The 21019-nt window shown below is 33.0% G+C and overlaps 1 protein-coding gene across 1 annotated transcript in view; it reads right to left on the bottom strand.

The window, feature by feature from the left end:
* Positions 1 to 910: 910 nt before the first annotated feature.
* The window catches only part of LOC120326107 (E3 ubiquitin-protein ligase rnf213-alpha-like), an 87470-nt gene continuing 67361 nt past the window's right edge, over positions 911 to 21019 (bottom strand). Inside the window, exons 57-70 of the mRNA XM_078112314.1 lie at positions 15986 to 20850; positions 14208 to 14361; positions 13871 to 14043; positions 13034 to 13221; positions 12677 to 12770; positions 11569 to 11683; positions 10827 to 11017; positions 8387 to 8558; positions 8068 to 8112; positions 6806 to 6883; positions 6595 to 6714; positions 5921 to 6113; positions 5609 to 5747; positions 911 to 3531 (exon numbers count right to left, since the gene is read on the bottom strand). Coding sequence (XP_077968440.1) covers positions 3390 to 3531; positions 5609 to 5747; positions 5921 to 6113; positions 6595 to 6714; positions 6806 to 6883; positions 8068 to 8112; positions 8387 to 8558; positions 10827 to 11017; positions 11569 to 11683; positions 12677 to 12770; positions 13034 to 13221; positions 13871 to 14043; positions 14208 to 14361; positions 15986 to 20850 — 6669 coding nt within the window. The 3' untranslated portion in view covers positions 911 to 3389. The remainder of the gene's footprint in view (positions 3532 to 5608; positions 5748 to 5920; positions 6114 to 6594; positions 6715 to 6805; positions 6884 to 8067; positions 8113 to 8386; positions 8559 to 10826; positions 11018 to 11568; positions 11684 to 12676; positions 12771 to 13033; positions 13222 to 13870; positions 14044 to 14207; positions 14362 to 15985; positions 20851 to 21019) is intronic.

The raw sequence follows: 21019 nt of genomic DNA, 5'->3' as shown, positions 1-21019 counted from the left end.
CAAATCTTTTTTCTAAATACGTTATTGCAGAGTTGAGAAATAATCTAAAATCTCCAGTTGCCTCTTGAGCTTCAGCAGCACTCACATTTGTAAGAAGTTGGTGAACATCATACCCAAAAAATTCCTCATCAGATGGAGATTTTAACCTATTTCTTAATTTAGTAGGAATAATGAAAACATATGTTGTTGAAGTTTCATTTTTTTCCAGTTCTTGAGCAGCTAATTTAAATATCTCCATTACATGTTGTGAGAATATTAAATACATTTCAATAAGCTGAGGACCTTCTGTTGACTCATTGTCAATCATAAAAAGTTTAAGTAATTGTTTGGAACATTCAGCTGGTCTGCTCAAGAAATAAGAACTTAAAGCTTCCCAAGAATGTAAGATTCTTTCGATGCATGGGTGCAGAGATAGCCACCATAGTAGGTACATGACGCATAATTTCATGAAATTCCGTCTCTACAAATATATGAAATTCTATAAGAGTTTCTCGTCTTTTTGCTGACATTGAACATGACATGTCAACATTCAAATTTCCTGAAGCAAATTTCAATGTATTGTGTACAATGTGTGCACTGCATTCAGCCCTAATAATATCATCATTTAGTGTGTGAACATTAGTATAAATGGAATGTTTTTTCTCCAAAGTTGCAATTTGCGTTATCTGCACTTAAACAAGAAACTCTTTTCCAATCAAATTGTAAATTGTTCATAGTGTTTTTCAAACGAGTGAGCATTCCATCCGCACTTTCATCTGCATTCTCGAAGAAATCAATAATATAAGTAACTGTGCCATGTTCCAAGCTAAAATAAATATTTTTTTGGCTATTTGAGCCGGACCAAAGCAAAATTGAAAAAGAAAAATTCGTACGCTAAACACAAATAGATTGGTTAGTAAATTGAACTTGAAAACACTTTAAGAAACACATTATTAAAGGCATTTTTAGGGTAATAACAGTTCAAGTAATTTAGATTAGTATATTTTGTTAGGTTGAAGGGGTAGGGTAGAGTCTTTCGAATTTTGAAATATATTCATTCATTCGACCGCTGTATTTAATTTTACTGCTGCTTTAATTTTACCCTTGTAAACTTTAAATATTTGTGACATTAAATTGAACCGGTAAAAAAATATATTAACGTCAGTTTAAAATATTTTTTATACAGTGAAAATTCTTGAACAACAGCCTTTAAAGTTAAAAAAAAAACGACTTGAAAATGAATACCAGTTCGAAATTGAATGCCGAGGCTCCCATGGCTTGTGACTCATAAGATTCAGCCTACCTTGCCTAATGGTAAGTTCGGCAGCTGTGACACTGCATTTCAATCATAAATACGGATTTGAAGTTATCAGTTCTTCTAGTTGAAATAATGTTCACTGTAAATAATCTGCGCTGACAAATATGTATGGGTTTATTGAAATTTTTTTTGAGTTTCCGTCGTCGGACGTTGAGGTTGTCTGCCAATAAATTTACAATACTGGAAATGTTAACAAGGTTATCCATTCCGTTGCCAACTGATGTTTCACTGAAATAAATTGAATACAGTGTTGTCGAAGTGATTTGTGCAGCCCGAGCATGTCCGCCTTTTCTGAATAAGTGGTTCACAATTGTTAAGTTTTGGTGCAGTGTTTTTGACACTGGATTGGAATTGCACGACACGGGGCAATATAGCATAGTTATTTATTGAACCGAGAAAACGCTCTTTTTTAAACCATATGGTGCCTCGAAAGGATTAGACATGCCAATTGGTGTGATGGGGTGAAAGTGGGAAATGACAGTGGCGCGTCTTTGTATTCATAGCGATCCGAGATAAACATTTACTGAACAAAGGTCGCATACATAGTTCTACACATAAAATTTAATGATATTTTGGGGTGGTAAAGATTTTCTTCTGGGGGTTCACGAGGTCTCGTCTGATAATTTAGCAAAACAACAAAAAGAACCGACTTTATTCAAGCTTTCCTAGCAGTGGTTGGGAGATATATACATATGTAATCAAGCTTCAGGTTGTTCTATCTATTCAAATTTTGAATGCTCTTATCAAAGACCTAAATTATTCTGTAGCGAGTAGTCCATGACGAATACGTCCCCCACATTTACCAAAATTAATAACATTGAACTTTTGCTACATATATATCGTATGTATATTTTTATGTTATTAGTCAATTATATAAATGTACATATTATCAAGCATGTAGTAAGGCTCCAGGGGTCGGCCTTTTGTCGCTCGCGGGCCAAAATTGAGGGGTTGCAAGTCATTGGCGGGCCGCACATATTTTTACAAAGTAGAAAACCGAACGGATTATACTTTTTATAATAAAAATCAAGTATGGATTTATTTCCTCATTGCATCTCAATAAAATTCCATTAGAATATTTTCAACCCTCTGCACTTAGCATTAACTTCTCTGCGTTTTGTTGCCTTTTGTCTCATTATAATTAAATTATGGGCTCATTTAACGAGTAATTGTGAAATATATACTTGGTAGGGTATAATATAATTTGGTCTGAAGAATATAATCGTCAAAACGGCTGTTTTGTTACTATAATTAAGTGAAGCGCCGCGGGCCGGATTATATCACTCCGCGGGCCGGATCCGGCCCGCTGGCCGTAGGTTGCCGACCCCTGTAGTAAGCAGTGGTAATCAGAAGAAAAAACGGAACATGGAACGGAACCCGCACATATTAATTCATACAAACACATAATAGTCTATACCCAGGTGCCCCATTGGCTCATCACGTGAAGCTATATAATGATAGTAATACATTTACATTGAACATACGAAAAATCATTGCTATTGGTGATTTCAGAGCATTATGAATATCAGTCTAATTTGGTATATACATAAAGTTAAAATGGGGATAATAGCAAAGATAAACATTATGAAAATCAGTCTGATACATAATAGTTACATATACATAAAATTACATATATACATACAGTTGAAATGGGAATAATAGGAAAGATGAACATTATGAAATATGCCGGATTTGGTATATACATAAAGTTAAAATGGGGATAATAATATATATGCTAATCTATGAACTAATACACTGAATTGATACACTAATGTCTAATTAATTGAATTCTCTTGCAGAGAAATAACATTTCATTTTTTCAAAGCACACTAATGAAAAATACTAAATAACTGTGGCAACACGATCTGATATATAGTGGCTCCGCAGAATTACAACAAAGTTCAATGGCATACAGTATTGCAATTAAATACAAATTCATTCATGCGGTTTGTCGATGCTTTTTGACAATTATTCACAAGCAAGGGGGCATCGGCGTTATATGTATCATATGCTGAATATGTCGCTAAGACACATGTAATTTAATTTACGAGAACAGTGTTACGATGCTGTAGATTGACAAGGAACAAAATATCTACTTTGCGAACCGTACAGTAAGTTCGAAGAGGTGTGATATGTGCTTGAAGCAAATATCTTTCGACATTTTCTCGAATCTTGAATCTGTACTTTCTTCATTTCCAATAAAATCATGATAAGGCAGGATATCTTCCACAAGGCTAAAAAAAAGTTATATATGATAACACTATCGTATAGTTTATCACCTAGTAAAATCAATCTGAATGACGGGAAATCAACGAAATTCATCGATTATAATAACACTAGGCGTTGGAGTAAATCAGGAAAGAAGCTTCACCACACCGCATACCCAGGGGCCCTACCTAGCTCGGCATTTTACCCGCATCCCTGGGGCGTTGATAGATAACTTTCCAGGTTCCTCATCTGTGTTTCCCTCGCGAGGGCGTATACAATAATGGGGGTTCCCGAAGTATACGAACCAAGATGGCGGACATCGGAATGTAATATGTGTAGTAGGTTAGGGTTAGGTCATAATTTTAGGTATAAATACTACGGGAGGCTCTTGGCTAGTCTTCGAACTGATAATAGGACTAAAATGAGGAAAATTGGAAAAAAATTATCGCCTAACACTAACCTGTTACCCATGTTACGTTCCGATGTCCGCCATCTTGGTTCGCATACTTCGGGAGCACCCAATAATGTGTATTAAGTAACTATTTAAATATAAATGCAAAGCTTGGCAGAGAAATACGGTTCATTTGATATATCGGTAATTCAATTTTATTGATAGGTTTTTTCGTCAGTGTGCATTTGTGGTTTCATGGTTCAGTTTTTATCTTGCGATATGCACTTGACAACAGACCACATTCAATATGCTTGTTGAATTGGTGCATACCTCCATTTTACATTGACATTCAAAAAGTTGTATACTAAAACACTATTTCGAATATATTGAATTTGATGGCAATTTCACTGATTGAAAACAAAATTTTATGATAAATCATTTTTACAACGTTTGAATTTACGTCTACGAAGTTCTTATTCTTAAATACATGTGATGTGTGGTATCTCCGATTTTTTTTTACCAGATTCTACTTAGAAAAGGCTGGCTAGAGAGAAAGCGTAATACAGACTTTCTGCTAAACACAAAAAATTGCCAACTTCCGGAAAAACGATACATTCGAGGGGTCCAGTATAAAATGTTAGTCACCTCAGACACTAAATAATTGGAACTTGCTGAAAAAATCAAATGAAAAAACAATAGAAATCTTTTACGATCTACCAAATCTTAAAATAATCGAAAGCAGCAATGCAAAATGATAAAACAAATGATATTAACACCGTCACCGTCAACTGGACTAGTTCTGGAATGACAATAAATCTGATAATGAAATCTTAAAATATGGACACCGTCATTACTTATCGATCTAGAGATCGGTAAATATGTTGATAGGTATTTGTCTGTCTGTCTGTTAGATGAACGCGATATCTCACGAAGGCGAGGTTGAATCTGCTCCAAATTTTGCATGTGCATTCATCATATCTCGGACCAGACCCTATTGATTTTGGATGAATTATGTCGTATAATTAGCGAGTTATTTATTAATTAGTGATGGGACACGCGGTGTCACTATAGGGTCATGAATCGATCCGCAGTTTCGATCGATAAGTCTTCGGTCTCCGACCGATATTCTCGTTTTTTATTTGTGTCATAAAATCTTCTTCTATTCTTTGGTGGAATGAAAAATAAAGAAGAGAAGTTTACCTGATCACCCGCTACTGGTAATTACAAATATTCTTACCAATAAGGTAAGGGTTATAGGGTACGATGAAAGGAATTTGAGATATATTTGTCATGTGCACGTTTGAGCGTGTGAGTGTAAATTGAAAAATTGTTTGACATTATGAACTTTAGTATTGTTTTATGGGTCATAGAGAAACGATGTAATCAAAGAATTCAGTTAAATTTTTGTTCCCTATCTTGATTACACCATTGTCTTGTGGTTGCAGTTGTAATGATTTCATGGGAACGAAATTAAAACAAACTTTAACATAGTGTACCAATCTCTGTGAGCCCAAAAGGACGACTGCTTAACCAAACCACAAAAGAACGATATTCTAATAAAACTTTCGGCCATATTCCACATCGTCTCACAAATACACCAAATGTTAAATATAACAATGTACATGAGAATTGATTGCGAGAATCCGACATTCTAGCCGCTGTTTCATGTTTGAAGTGATCTCGGTAATGAAATATATTGATTATCTTCATACCTGTAATCTGCCCAATATTTCAAATCATTTGCTTGTATCAAAAGCTCATTAATTTGCTGCTGTAGAACACCAACATTCATGGTTTCAAAAGCTTCCAATAATTCGTCTTGTAACTTATCAGGAATACTTTCTTGCTTGACTGAACAAATTTGCAAAAAAACGGGTTAATGCACAATGTTGTGCTTTGAATGAATGATGGAACCTATCAACTGAATATAAGAAATGTTACTAAAGTTTTTTTTTTTCACTAGCACGCTTGAAATTGAAGTCGACAAAACCAGGCAAAACATGTTTATAAAAATGTTTACTAACCACCAGAAAGAGCCTCTTGATACGGATTTATGCCAATTTGAACAAAATGTACGAATTTTTTCCACGTTAGATACTGGTAGAGAGATAAAGTGTGACGAATTTCAGTTGAATTTGGCAACAAATTCGTGTCAGCATAAAACAACAAATCCTTCCTCAAATATTCCAGAAGTGAACGAGAGCAGTCACATTTTACCTTTGAGTAATAATGAATAGAAATGAGAATAAAGAACCAACAAAATTGCCGAGTCGTGAACATTGACAAACTGGCAGATAGGTGAGAAAAATCAGATTAAAAGCAAGCTTATAAATTTTGCGACAATTGGGCATGATATGTCCGGTAAGGTATGCTATTGTCGTAAGCGCTATCGAGTGAGGCAATAAGGCAAACAAAATGCTGTTGGCACCATATTTATTACAAATACCTTTTAAAATCAATGCATATATATTGTCTGCTGTCTACCAAACTAAGAATCAGATGCCGTGTTTTAAATATGGTTGACCCAATATAAATCCAAAAATACTTGGCCCAAATATGCATTCATTTCTTATTGAAAATGTGTAGTTTACCCATAATATTCAACTTAATTCAAGAGTCTTTCTGCACACTAAACTAAACTGAGTAGTCGTCTTTACTCTTGCTACAACATTCTAAATTTTTAATTATATTCACCAACCTTTGCAAGAAAATTGATTGAATGAGTTAATATCCTCACAGCATCGCATATTTGAGTGAGAGAACTTTCGGTAATTATTTCTTCAAGAACTCTGATGATGTTAATAGGCAGAGGAACTTGCTGGAAAGAGAAAACCGTTTTTACTACTCTCAATCACTAAAGAGAAAATAAAAATGTAAGCTATTAGATTTTTGAGGTGCAATATACCTACCTCTTCTGTGTTCCTAACAACAGCTTGCCAGTCTTGTCCAATTCCAATATCTTGTGGATATTTCATGCAGGGTAAAGTCTTAAAATAATTTGACAGTTTTATATTTTTTCTACAAAAATGTTTGAGCATTCGAGATATTAGTACTCTGTTAACGAAATGTTCACCATGTCTAATTAACTTTTTGCGCTTGTCAGTGCCACTTCAAAACAGATAACTATTGAGAACTAAATAATACAAAAACAGGATCAAATATTAGTCTTGATCAAATTTCTACATCACAAAAACGCCTTGGCATCGTAATATGGTTGACAAGAGAAACTAAAAACTTGACGTGGAATAAAGTAAACAAAATCTATTTTGCAGCATCCTTAATTTTATTTTCCCCCTATTTGGGCCCCACATTTTTGAAACTTTGAAACAAATTAATGCTGGTTTCAAGGAGGGGTTCCAGCATTTATTACTCAAAAAATAATTTTTTTTAATTCTCGTTTTACAAAGCTGATGTAAGTCATTATGAAATACCGGTAATTGAAAACATGATGCAATTGAAAGAGGAGTTATGTTTAATAATATAGCTGGCTGATCAAACAATCATACTATCTCCAACAGGTTAAAACATTATAAAAAACAGATAACGACATTGTTGAAACTAGAAACGTACCGATGTTATTAATCTCAAATAGCTTTCCATAAATACTCTTAATACCAGTGCCGGAATAACATAAGGTGTGGTGGGGTGAAGCCTAGCAGCCCCAATCCTTAGAGGCTTAAACATTTAATTTCGAGTGGTTATTCATTTTCAAGTCGTTTTCAAAAAGGCTTGTTCAACAGTTTTACCAGTTCAATAATTTTTGAAACTGACAAGGCTATTACTCTTGTCTCAAATATTTCCTACTTACAAGTTTAAACAATGAAATAGAGTCGAATGAATGTAATTTCATAAATTCAATAAACTCTACCCATATAACTTAACAAATTTAAATTAGATAAACAGTTTTTTAGCTCAATAGCTTAATAATGCCTTTATTTTATGAAATAGCCAATAACTATCGCCTATCTTGACGTAATAATTGATTACATTAGCTTTGTGACATCATTTTTGAGAAGAATAAAATAGTATAGTACTCTAGGAGACTCTTATCATCTAAATCCTGTCCTGTCTCATACCAAATTCCAAGTATATTCATATTATTATTTAGATTCTGCAGAGCCAAGACAGCATCAGAATAGAAAAAAATCAATCAAATATAGGTTTACTTCACCTCAACATTTATCATTTTCTTGTACATGCAAAATAATTCTTGAGCCTAAAAAAATGAAAATTTTTATGATTTTCGATTTCAAAAACGTGCAATCTGACGGTTGTGAACATCCTGTTGGCCATCATCAAACCATGGTCTCAGGGAAATTGGAAATGAATTGTTAACATGAAAATGCTAACAAAATTTATAACAAAACGATTCATATAATTGCTTGCACTAGCAACTTTTCACGTAAAATTATATGAAGCACAATATTTAATTGTAGTACTGGAAATAGAAGGTAAATTATTGTGGTTCCTAAATTATATAAAGTTCTAACCTGTTTTTCTAGAGCACTTATGTTATAAGAAATAATATGATGACGACATCCAGTTTCATCAACTTCAATATTATATGATGAATGCAGTTCAATCAGAGTAAGAAAATCCTTTTCTGGATTAATCTTAACAAAGTGTGATGGAAGCAGCTGTGGGACATCAATTGCAGTGATTCTGTTAACGAAATAAGAACAATTGTGAAAAAAGGAACCCAAATCCATTTGGACATCAAAAAATTACAAATCACTAGAGAAACACAGAGGACAAAAATTGAACAAACTTCAGTTAAGAATTAAACCGCTGGTCAGTTACGGCTTCCTCCACCACCAAGTCCATGCTTCCGAAAACAAACAATACAGTAAAACTAATCCCATACCCGACTTGGAATGGTAACCGAACGAGAGGCCGTGGTTCGCCATATGGATAAGCCGTCTCATCGGCTTTCCTCTCCCCCGGGATAAATATGTAAATCCTATCCTATCCTAAGATGAGACATACACACACAATGAGATACTTTCCTATTATGAATTAAACTTGTGAAAATCATGATAATACATAAATATAAATAAAAAAACATGATGAGCTACTCTCTCATTAGACTTTAGGATTGTGAGCATTGCGATATTAAATGCAGGTGACCAACATTCAGGATAACTCAAAATAAGAACAGCACAGTTATGAATGCAGACACATATTACCTCACGTAATTGGTATATTTCTACTATTCATAAAATCAAAACAAACTGATAGAACTTAAATAGAAATAAAAAAATTGTGTCATATAGAAACTGAAAGACAGGCTGCCAATAAGTACAACAATGCCATAGTTGGTCCATATTTTTCTAATGTCCCTGCATCATTGATACTTCAATACAGACTTTTATAACTGTATTCTGAAATTTGTGCAATATTTCCTGGCACTTCATCTGTCATTTTATAAACCAATCCAAACTATTTTCTCTTCATTTATTTCACGATTAATTTCAGATCAGCAGCCAGTTCAAATGCCATCTCAGAGCCAAAGTTCCTCAGTTCACTATATAATTAAGGGATGCAAAAGCTGACAAAACAAAGCCAATGTATCTCCATAGTTATTAGCGAGAAGGCGGACATCAGCTTTGATTTAGCCTATTTATTAGCATTACAATGCCTGTCGCAGTATTCAAAAAGCGTACTTTTTACGATTTTATTCTAATTTTTTAATAAATATTCTTATGAATTCTCTTTTCCAGACTGGTGTTAATGTGCTAAAATTCAGTCAGTATGTAGCAAATTGTAATACCTTAGTAGTACTGGTCATCATCAACATAATATTCATCGTTCTCACACCAAGTGAAGAAATAGACGTCTTGTCAGATTTTCATCATAATATGATGATTGTTAAATTTATGATGATTGAAAAATAATTGTTTGGAAAATACTATTCTCAGCAAATTGCCCCAAAAAAACTTGAGTTTAAAGTTAGGTTTGTGTTTTATTTGGGTGGAGAAATATGCTATGAATAAAATTTTCATGGTGGACCACTCTTAGGGCCATTTTCAGTGTGCATTTGTCAAAATGGAGGTTTTCTAGCTTCACAGAATCAATGTTGTTCATGGACGTCAGTCCTGCTAAATTATAACCCACACTCCTATTCAGGGGTGCACAACCATTTTGCTATTGGCCGCCACATTGCATTTATTTGTATTCAAAACGGCCTTATCGGCAGGCAAAATTTTTGCCTTTATGACATCATAATCGCATATTTGACCCATGCGAGGTGTAGTCTGCCGAAGTATGTAGGACTAATTGGAAGTATAATATTTGCAGTTTAAACGGATTTTTTTTCGGCGGACCTATTCTTGGGCTGATGACATATTGCAGCAAGTTGCATAATGGTTGCGCAATTTTAAAAAATATCGAAAGTTGGGGAAGGGCGGTCGTCCTCATTTTCTTGTCCCCAAAAGTATGATAAAATGTCAAATACTGTATTCTATAAAAGTTTGCAAAGCATAGCCGTCAAACCCTATATTTTGAACTTTTTTCTTGTTTTTTTGTTTATAGGATTTTGTATGTGGACGGCCGCATTATCTTTTCATGACGGCTTCGTACGGCCGCAGGTTGTGCACCGTTACTCTAATTCTATATCATCATTCAACCAAATTGGTAAAACTGATAAGTCTGAATTTTTTATTGAAGAGAATGATTTATGCTACAGATCACAGGCTAATACAGTCAAGCCCTCAATATGCCATTTGTAGAAATAAAAATAGGTCGGCAAGTTATTTTGATATGTGTGACATATGCACAACTTTGAAAAGAAAATTCTGTTACTGCTAAATATGCTAATGTAAAATGAAATTGGTACAAAATTCAAAATATACTGAATTACCAATTATGTGAATAAAATAGGAGGTGGCATATAAACTAAAATTTTCATTAAAATTAAATATGAACACTCACTCATTACATAGATGCATTGCCCTTTTGCATCTGATTAGGAAAGTATTGTGAAGATATATCAAATGCTCGGATAGGAATTTTGCACATTTTCCACGTCCTCTTGTACTGGGCAGAGCAACTGATATTGGACTTTCAAGGGAAATATTTTCCAACCATTCACTTTTAAGATCTGATTGAACTTGAGGAAATACCTTGAAAACAGCTACTTGTTAACATGATGAACTACTTTTTTTCTTGCAAGCAAATGCAAGCAAAACCTTTTTTACTATTGGGTAGGAATGTTATGCATTCAGAAAACTAATATAGACCATTAAAATCTATATAATAAAACTGATTAAACATATTAATTTCTGCATCTTCAAGTTTCAACCAATCCCCTTCTTGTTGAAATGTGTGCTAAAATATTTCAGACTTGCTATACTTTAATCCAAAAGTCTGTTATATATATTTTTTAATTACCTTTACCTTACTTTCCCATTTACTATGATGCTTAACAAATTAGATATAATAACAGAATTACTCTAATTATTTAAATGTCATGCAACAGTGGGTACAAGGCACAAAAACATCAACACAATATCATGGCATGGAATTGATAAAACCAAATATATTCATCAAACAGTGTGTAAACAGGTAGTAAATGAGTATATATGCGATTAATTTTGTATTACTCATTCTGTAACTATTATAAAAATTAGACTTGTAGAGTTTGTGAATTGAACTAAAAAACTTTAAGACGTACCGTGTTCCATAAATTGATATATTTCTGTGCACATTCCACTGAAACATATTCATCTTCTACAGCTTTTTTTAGAGTGATTTTTTCAGCTTCGTTTATATCAATTTTGTTTTGGTAGCTGTGAAATGTTTATAAATCCATAAACAAATTTCTTCTCATCGAAAAAAGTTGTAAACTTGTAGGACTAATACATCACATGGAGGTAATATATTTGATTTATTATTACAGTATCAATTTTACAAAAATATGAAAGGAGGTATTGTTCAAAAAGAAAAATATATAGATACAGCTCAGAAAATGGTTGACTTGGCCACTGGGATATATATATTGACTTTCCATCAGTCCTTACTGCATCATTATCTTGCTACTTATGACTGACAATGGTTAAGGTTTGTAATGCTAAGTCGGAGTATCTGAAAACAAGTCTCCTTGACATTCAGTTACTTATTTTGAGTGACCATGCAACTTTATGCTCTTTTTCCGCTCTCAAATTTAAAAATCGATGAAACCACCAACAAGGATTTTGAAAACTATGCCTGTCACTGAATTGTCATGAATGCTTGTTGATCATACAAGTGCCTCCCACATTATAATTTTTTCGAATTTTAATCAGGCAGAATTTACCTAGTCTTTATTTCAAGTATATCAGGTATTAGAAAATATTTCACTCACATGCTATATTTTAACCTATAAGTAGCAGTTATTACTGTATATCTAGTAGAGCATTTCATTAATTTAGATTGACTTCTTTAGTAAATTGACAGAAAGGAATTGGTTTTAATTTTATCTGCTCTGTTGTGAATTTATTTTTTTGTTTGTTGTCATTATTTAAATGATCGGCCCTTCATTCATATATATATTTTCCATTACCCCATATTAAATAAATTTCTTAATAGAAGTACGAGAGATCAAACATACATCATATATGAAGTGTGCATTGGGGGCGTGATTCTGTGTTGGTCAAAAAATAAAATAATATTCTTGATTGGACAAATAAGCGAGTATTGTATTGCATGCTTGCATGGTTGAGCTTTGAGTTTTTGCAAGTTTTTTATACTATCAACAATCTTAAGATTATCTGATAACAAGCAATATGATCATTCATTCATACCGATCAATTAAATTTCCCTGAATGTCTAATACCATCTTCAAATGTTGTAAAAGATTGAGGTCTTGCATTTCAAGGATAATTTGAACAACCTGACCTAAAATATATGAAGATTTAGCCATCAAAGGATAGAATATGATAATAAATAAAATGTAAAATTCAAATTCAAAATACCAATCCATGTAATAAACAGTGATATGTCAATTTAGCAAGCAAAAATAAAAACAAGATATAAATGAACAAGAGAACAAGCTACTAGTGAGAAAAGGTGGTGAAATAAGAAATATACCGGTAGTATAAAAATTTCAAAGTGGTTATTAGCATAAAATTGAAGCATTTTTTTTTTATATCAACCCTTACCATTATTCTTCTGCTTTTCAGTTCTAATACAATGCAGCAAATGTGATGAAGATGGATGATCTATAATGTTCCACAATGATGGAGTTGACCAAAACTTAGGGCTTGGAGGGTGATTAGCTAGTGAAGGGGTTTCTTCTGCAGCATAAGGCTCGGTCAAAACAGGCGAATCTTGTATTTCATACACAAGTCTAAAAGTAAAACAAATTATTAAAATATTACTCTGAACACGAATGCTTTGCTTTAGTTGTGTTTAACTGGGATTCTGAAAAAGCCTAATTTTACTATAAATAAGTTGCATGAATGTTGAATCAGAAACTTAATTGCTCCGTTAATTTGAAATGTATATCCAGAACAGTAAGTTTAGATACAATACATGAAGGATAGCAAAAGGAGTGCAATTGATTACTGATTTAATAAACAATGTATATATTCATTCCTGAAATGTGAAATGCCGTCCTTATAAGATATTAAGTAAACTGCTATTAAACTACGATCAGATACCAAAACATGCCTCATATTATTTTTCAAATAAAGAAATAGTGTTTGCATGATACAAAATTCAAAGTCAAGCATTGCCTGTGGGCATGGTGAAATTATGTTTTCATGTTATTGACTTATTTCAAGCCAACATGAGTATTAGAAATTTCGAACCTACTAATAACAATGTTGATACTATGATTTACCTATATCTCTAAGTAACGGAATGAGATCAAAAAAATTCTCCAATAGGTAAATTATTTTTGCTAAATGCAATATACCTGGCCCGCATTGTCACCTGTAAAATATCTCAACATGATATTTTAGCACTATAAATGTATGTATATTAAGTTTGAGTACCTGTGTAATGTCATACTTGTGAGATCTTCAGCACTATTAATGTTATTCTGAGCTTTAATTAAAATCCCATCGATATTTTGGAAAACAGGCATAATATATCTAGTATAAAATTCAGTTTCCCATATTTTTCTATTTTCCATACTTTTCCAGTTTCCTTGATATTCAGCATCATTCTAGAATTAAGCACTCTTTTTAGCAGCATAATCATCTTTTATTCAGAAAATGAGAAAACACAATGTTGGTGAAAAGCAGAAAAGCAATGTTTCCCGATTCTGTACTTGTATACTTCAGTTTTACAAAATGTTAATGACAAATGCACATCAGTAGAAAACCTTACCCCAGTCGCACACATGTTATGTAGGATTTCAAACACAACTGGAATAGTGGCATCTATGTTTCGTCCAATTGCAGAAGATAAATCTTGAAGGTTTTCAAGTAGTTTTGTAACCAAATAATCATTGGCAGAATCCACAGAATCTTTTTTTAAAATTCTAAAAAGTAATATGTGAAATATGCCATGTCAGCACACCAGTAAAAAGTGATAACAAACTTTCAGAAATTCGTCATTTTAATTAGACAATTTATTTTTATTTATTTGATTCAAGAAGAAGATACATTGTTCCTCTACATTGTTGTGATCAAAGAATTGGTACTTTAATAACATGTTAACAGAATACTCTGTATTACATCTAACATTGCTTGTTGCCACTAAGAGTCACACATCCGTATCCTTTAATCCGAATAACAAGAGCATCACAAGTGTATATTTCTATATAACTGAATGAGATTCTGAACTTATCTCAATAAAATATTGATTGCAAGTCTATTATGTTGCAAGTCTAGTGCGTTGGCTATACAGTTAATCTCTTACAGACTGTGTGAATGGTAATACAACATCATCAATGTTGATTATTCAATACTAAAAATAGCAACCAACGAACTGTTTAAACAACTGATGAAATACTTATATATAATATATAAGAATATTGTGCTACTCGAAGCAACCGATAACCAGTGTTTTCTAATATATTATTTCGGGGACATTCCGAGTTCATTTCTACAGAAGTACGGATGAATTCAGAGCAATATTGTAAAAATTTCCAAGAACAAAACAAAAACATTGCTTCTGTTCATATTATAGTTAGTGGTTTTATGGGAAATATTGCATTTTTTACATTGAAATTAGTATGTTGTCGAAACTAATGCTTAGTTGTGACTATTTTTATATGTTGATGATGATGATACAGAATTTCAAAAAAATGATGCATAATTTTACTCAAAGAATGTAGCACAAATAAACAATTAGTATTAAAAAGTCCAGCTCACAACAGTATTTCAATTTTGTAACACTATTTACCTTGCTATTTCAAATTGATTTGAATGCGATTTAAGGGAGGTTTTGTGGTTTCAAAGATATCATTTTTAATGAGGGAACAGTTTGTTTACAAACAAGCGGCCAAATATATTTGCATTTCGACTAGTTAGCTGATGTTGCTCAAAATTTAAATATACCAAATTAGTAAAATTTGGTAAACGATTTATTCAGAGGTGGACTGATTATTTGTCAGTACAAAAAACCATCAAAAAACAACTTTGTTAAGAAATACTTCACCATAACAAAAGAAAACTGAGTGGATGGTGGAGAAAATGCAGCTTTGATCTAATGCTTCACTTCGTCGTGTGAGAAAGTTCAAAAATAAGAAAGTGAATAAAAAATGCTCCTCATCAGATTGATTATTATTCTCACTATACTATTATAAGCTTTTTTTTAAGAATCACTTATTCCATGCATATAAAAGGAGTTTATTTTACTATTTGATATATGACACTGACATCTGAGGAGAAGGCTTCAATAACTGCAACAATCCAAAATATTATGGTATGGCAACCTGGAACTGTGCCAATCAATCTTGAGCATATACCCAATGTCTTAGCTGAAGGTATACAAAGGTTATATTTGACAGTGTTAAGTTTTCATTCATATTCCATAAAAAAAGTTTGCCAGTTTTTGGTAGTCAAGACAAGAGTATATATCAAAAATAAGGTATTGCTAAATACCAAAATGATTCTCTATACCTATGGACAAAATAATTTATAAGTAAAATGTCAACCTACGTTAAGATTTCAGATTCGTAAAATTGTAGTGAAGATAGCATTCCACAATGTATAAGTAGATGAATGAAAGCAACTCCTTGTTTGGTTAGCCTCTCGGTCGGGTCATCTGTATTTGGCTCTTTGATCAAGAGTTTGTATCCAGCCTGTGACCTTTTTTGTGGTGTAAATTTGGTGTTTCCTGGGGCTGCGTGGTATTGCTTTCCACCAATCAAGGCATTGCAATCTGTACATCTTGCTTCAGTGACTGGCATGGCACAATTTCCAATCAAGTAAAGATGTCCATTAGGACATCGATAGGCTTCTTTGCCATTTAAAGCTAGAATTTCCGATGGGAGAGAAAAATACCGAGATTCTGGCATCCCAGGCATATAAAGTAATTGCAGTTGACCTGGTTCTGTAATAAGTATTCTCAAGTCCTTTAACATACATGAGTCATGAATCATTACTCCAGAAGCATAAGTTGAAAGCTTTAATAATGTTAGTGTTATTTGTTGAGAAAGTTTATACCTCGCCAAGGATTTTCGAATGTTTTGATAAACATACAAAAGATAGTCAAATGTTGTATCACATCCCTGTGCAGCGATATGATGTTTGAAGTTATCAAGATGTTTGGGTTCATCATCAATAAACGTCACTAATGCTAGTAACTTTGATACAACATCAACAAAGGGTGTATTTGGTTGAAAAGAGTATGGTAAAAACATTTCACTTTTAGTAGGGTTATTTTTGTTAAGTATTGATCTCATCTCTAGATAATCCTTTCCAAGTAGGGACCAGTAATCAACAAGATGTTGTTCAGATGTAGTCTTTACAAGGCTTGATGGAATGAAATCCTTGAAAGCTTTTTTTTCAACCAATTGGTTAAACCACTCCATTCCATATTCGTGGCAGCCTATCTTCACTAAATATTCTTTTAATTGTTCACTTTTATCATCATTGCAAAAATTTCTTGCAGTATATATGAACGATAACAGATCATTGTCATCATCTTCATTGACTTCATTCATAGAAGAATTTTGTATGAATGCCGCAACATAACACAAACAATACCTAATGTCGCTTATGACGGACAATGTACTGGCTGTGGGTGATGATGTTATTAGAGATTCTGCAAACTGAGTTCTGACATTCTTGAGAATTTTTTCATATGCTTTGTATGATCTAATGCTTTTCAGAGACTTTTGTTCTAATGATCTCATCAACACAGTCATAGTTTTTTCACATGTTGCCGGGTTGTAATTTGAAATCCATTCATTTATCATTTTTTCAACAAGTTTATCATGTTTCATAATTATCATTGTCAAAATTGCACTTTGTGAATGAATATTTATATCTAAGGCTGTAATATTAGGAAGTAGTAAGGGTTTGGATTCATTGTCAGACTTACAATTGAACACAATACATTCAAGCAGGACTCTAATATCATCATCTTGAACTTCATCAACCACGAAAGCATTCTCCGAAAAACAAAACTGAGAAAGAAATTCCAAGAAAAAGGATGTGCAGTTTGCCAGAAAGACATCAACTTCTCTTTGTTCAAGTTCTGTTAGCCTGATATCAGAGCTGCGATCAATTTTTTTCATACAAAGTGGGCATTTCTCATGGTTTGGTATACATTTTCTACCAGCAAAGTCTCCACATGACAGAACCTGAAAGTCTGTGCAGGCAACATTTTTACAAATACAGCATTTAACAGACTTCCAGTTCATCTTTACGTTTGATTTTATGCTATTGTAGTAACGTTTCAAAATAGCCAGCATACGACGGAAAAAAGCTTGATTTCTAAATCCATTTTTGAGACTCGTAGAAAGCATTTTAACTCTTGTAGATATTACTTTTGCATATTTTGCAAATTTCGAAGTATCAGAAAAATCAGGAAGCAAATGCAACAGTAAAAGATTCAAAACTGACAGCCTTTCCCACTTTTTGAAAATGTCTTGTTTTTTTTCTTCACTTCCAATCAAGTCGAAACTACTATAAAATATATGTTTCAATTTCTTAGCCAGAATTATCCATTTTCTGCATTCTTCTTCGTCTTTAAATGATGTTCCCTTGTCTAAAAATGTGATAGCAGTATCAAGTGCTAATTCATGAACAATAAAAACTTTTGAATCAGATTGGCCCTTGATCCACTCGTCATATTCTATTGAAAGTTCTGTATTCATTTTGAGAATATCCAGTATTATCTGAAGGTGTTTGGAATACTTCTTAGATAAATGAAAAATTATTGATAAAGCATCTTCATTTGCAAATTCATGCTTTTCCTTTAATCTCTCTAATTTTTGAAATGCAGCCTTACACAAAACTGAAGCAAGGCACTCAGTTTCTTTTTCAGCTTTATATTCTGCATAAATCAATGCTGATGCATACGACTTAATAAAATCCATTTGCTTAAATTTTATCCAAGCTTCACCTATTGCACAAGCAATTTTTGGCTGAGATGTTCGAAACAGATTGAAAAATATTTTTCGATTACCACCTGCAATAATCCATTGAATATCCATTATACTTCGAAGTTTTGAACTAAATGGAATTTGCATTTCCCCACGTATATAAAGCTGTCGTTTTAATACTCGAAATTCAGGATTTTTGGGTATATCATGCCAATGGAATTCAAAACCATCAAATATTTGCAACCACATATTATGCATTCCTTTTAGTTTCACATCTTCAATAATATTCAAATTGTCATCTTCATCTAATATTGATGTAATATATGCCAGAACTACGGACACATGTCTCTTTAAACAAAGCCACAAAGTTTTGCCAAAACTTCCACCATCCTGGAGTCTTCTAAAATCACATGCCTCCTTCACAAGCCATGTCTCATGTTCTACATCTTCTTTGTTTTTCTGATCCAGGATAATGTTCAACTTTTTAATAAAAATATTCAGAAATCTTTTGCTACAATCAGTATTTCCAGAAAATAACTCTGTAAGTATTTTGATACGATGATACAATCTGTCGTCATTGTCTGGTGAATCACTAAGTTTCGACATTGCTTGCCAGACACAATCTTTCAAAAGTGTAGGAATATGTACATGCTTGTAATTTTCATGATTTATATCATCACTAAGTAACTCAGAAATGCTAAGATGGTTCAATTCCATAGTGATTTTCACACGTTTTTGATGAGGTTTGAATTCATCAATAAATACAGTTTCTGTGTCAGAAGTTGGTTGCAAGATAGAAGACAAACGAGTTGTAGAGTGATCACTTTGGTTCAGCACGACTGTTCTATCAGTAGACAATAGAAATGCCACAATTACAGATTTATGTTTTTGATCATCGAGATATTTTGGCATTGTATTCAAAATTCCATATCTTGCACAAGCAATCAACTGCACATGTTTGTGAGCTTGTGCACATTGAATGAGTAAAACCATGCAGGACTGTTGATCTGATTTTTTATCAACTAGCAAAGCTTGATTAAGGAAATCCCCAAGCTTTTTAATGAATTCTTGATTAGTTTTGATTTGCTGTAGAGACATAAGCATGACATGATTAGTAGGAAGATCTAGATACGTTTCAATAACTTTCCTATCATTGCCTGATAAAATATCAGAGTAAGATGGAATTTCTAATAATTTCACAACAGATTCATTTATATGGTTCTTCAAATGCAAAAGCAAATCCCACAAATTATCATGTGTTTGCATCTGTAGATATGTAGTTTGAAGTTCTTTACATTCAACTTGAAGTCTCGATTTCGGTAGTCGAAACACCGATTCTGGAGCAGCAGAATTCAGCAAAACATGTTGGCATTCTTCAATATTTTGATACCCGGACAACAAAATTGAAGCCACAGTGTCCTCATGGAAGCCTATAAAACAATCTGTAGTTGAAAATTTTCCTTCTCTGTCTGTAAACTTACATACCCACTCATCTATATTTTTAACAGTTTCCTTTTGCACACCCTGGATCATTGATGCAGCGGTCAGATGGTGTTTTTCTAGTCTATTGAGTAATGGGATGGGGTATTTTGTGTATGCAATATCTTTTTGTTCCAAAACAATTAACCTGAAGTCTTGAGCAATTCGAGATTTCACACGATGTCCGCCAAGACCAAGATCAACGTACCTTTGATTGCGTAAACTAACATACTGTTGGTTCAAAACATCATAAAGAGACTCATGAATTGCTGACAAATTGAGCAGAACTACAGTTCGACCATTTTCCATGCAAACTTTGACACGGTTAATATTTCTACAACGCTCTGTGTATGTGGAATCATTTGGAAAAGTTGATCCAAAAACAATTTGAAATCGACAGTTTTTCAATGCCAATTTAAGTAAGTCAACAGAAGAAACCTGATTAGTGAGAATCAATAAAAATCTACTAGATTCTTCTTTTAAGTTTTGAGCAAGCATATCCTGAACGGATATGGGATTTCTCAGAAATTTTGGATAAATTACATCCATACATTTTCTGAATATTTTTTTGTAATCAGTCTGTCCTCCACCAAAATTTCTTGAAACTGCTTCTTCAACATCTCGCTGGGTCAAGGATCCATTTATCTTTTGAACGCACTTTGAATAAATCATTTTTATAAGGCTGTAGTAATCTCTTAGACCAAAATACTCTTCCCTCTGGCTCTCATATACTTCTAGGTACAGATTAGTCAGAAGATTTAGCAGTGTCGCATGCTCATTTATTTTACTTGTCTGGTTAGCAAAAATTCCCTTTGCTGTTTCTTTCAAATCCCCCTTTTTCATCTTGGTACGTGTGACAAATATACCTCGATTCATTTTAGCTGGGTCGAGTGACCAGTTAGAAATACCAATAAATCCTACTTTCATTTTTGGGTCGATATCAGTTAAACTGCTATTGTCAGTGCTTCCGCATTCCAAAAGAGGGTGAAGAACCTACAAAAAATATAAAATATTTCATTAAACCTACAAAAAAATAAAAGATTTCATAATTATTAATTTTTTTAAATATTTTTTTTCAATTTCTAGTATCTCATTCAATAACTTTTGATTGCCTCATGATATAAACTTAGGCCTATATCAATCTGTCAAGAACGCAAGAAAA

This window comes from Styela clava, chromosome 4 (genome assembly GCF_964204865.1).
Source record: "Styela clava chromosome 4, kaStyClav1.hap1.2, whole genome shotgun sequence".
NCBI classification, from domain to species: Eukaryota; Metazoa; Chordata; class Ascidiacea; order Stolidobranchia; family Styelidae; genus Styela; species Styela clava.
This window is presented reverse-complemented; position numbering and strand designations above follow the sequence as displayed.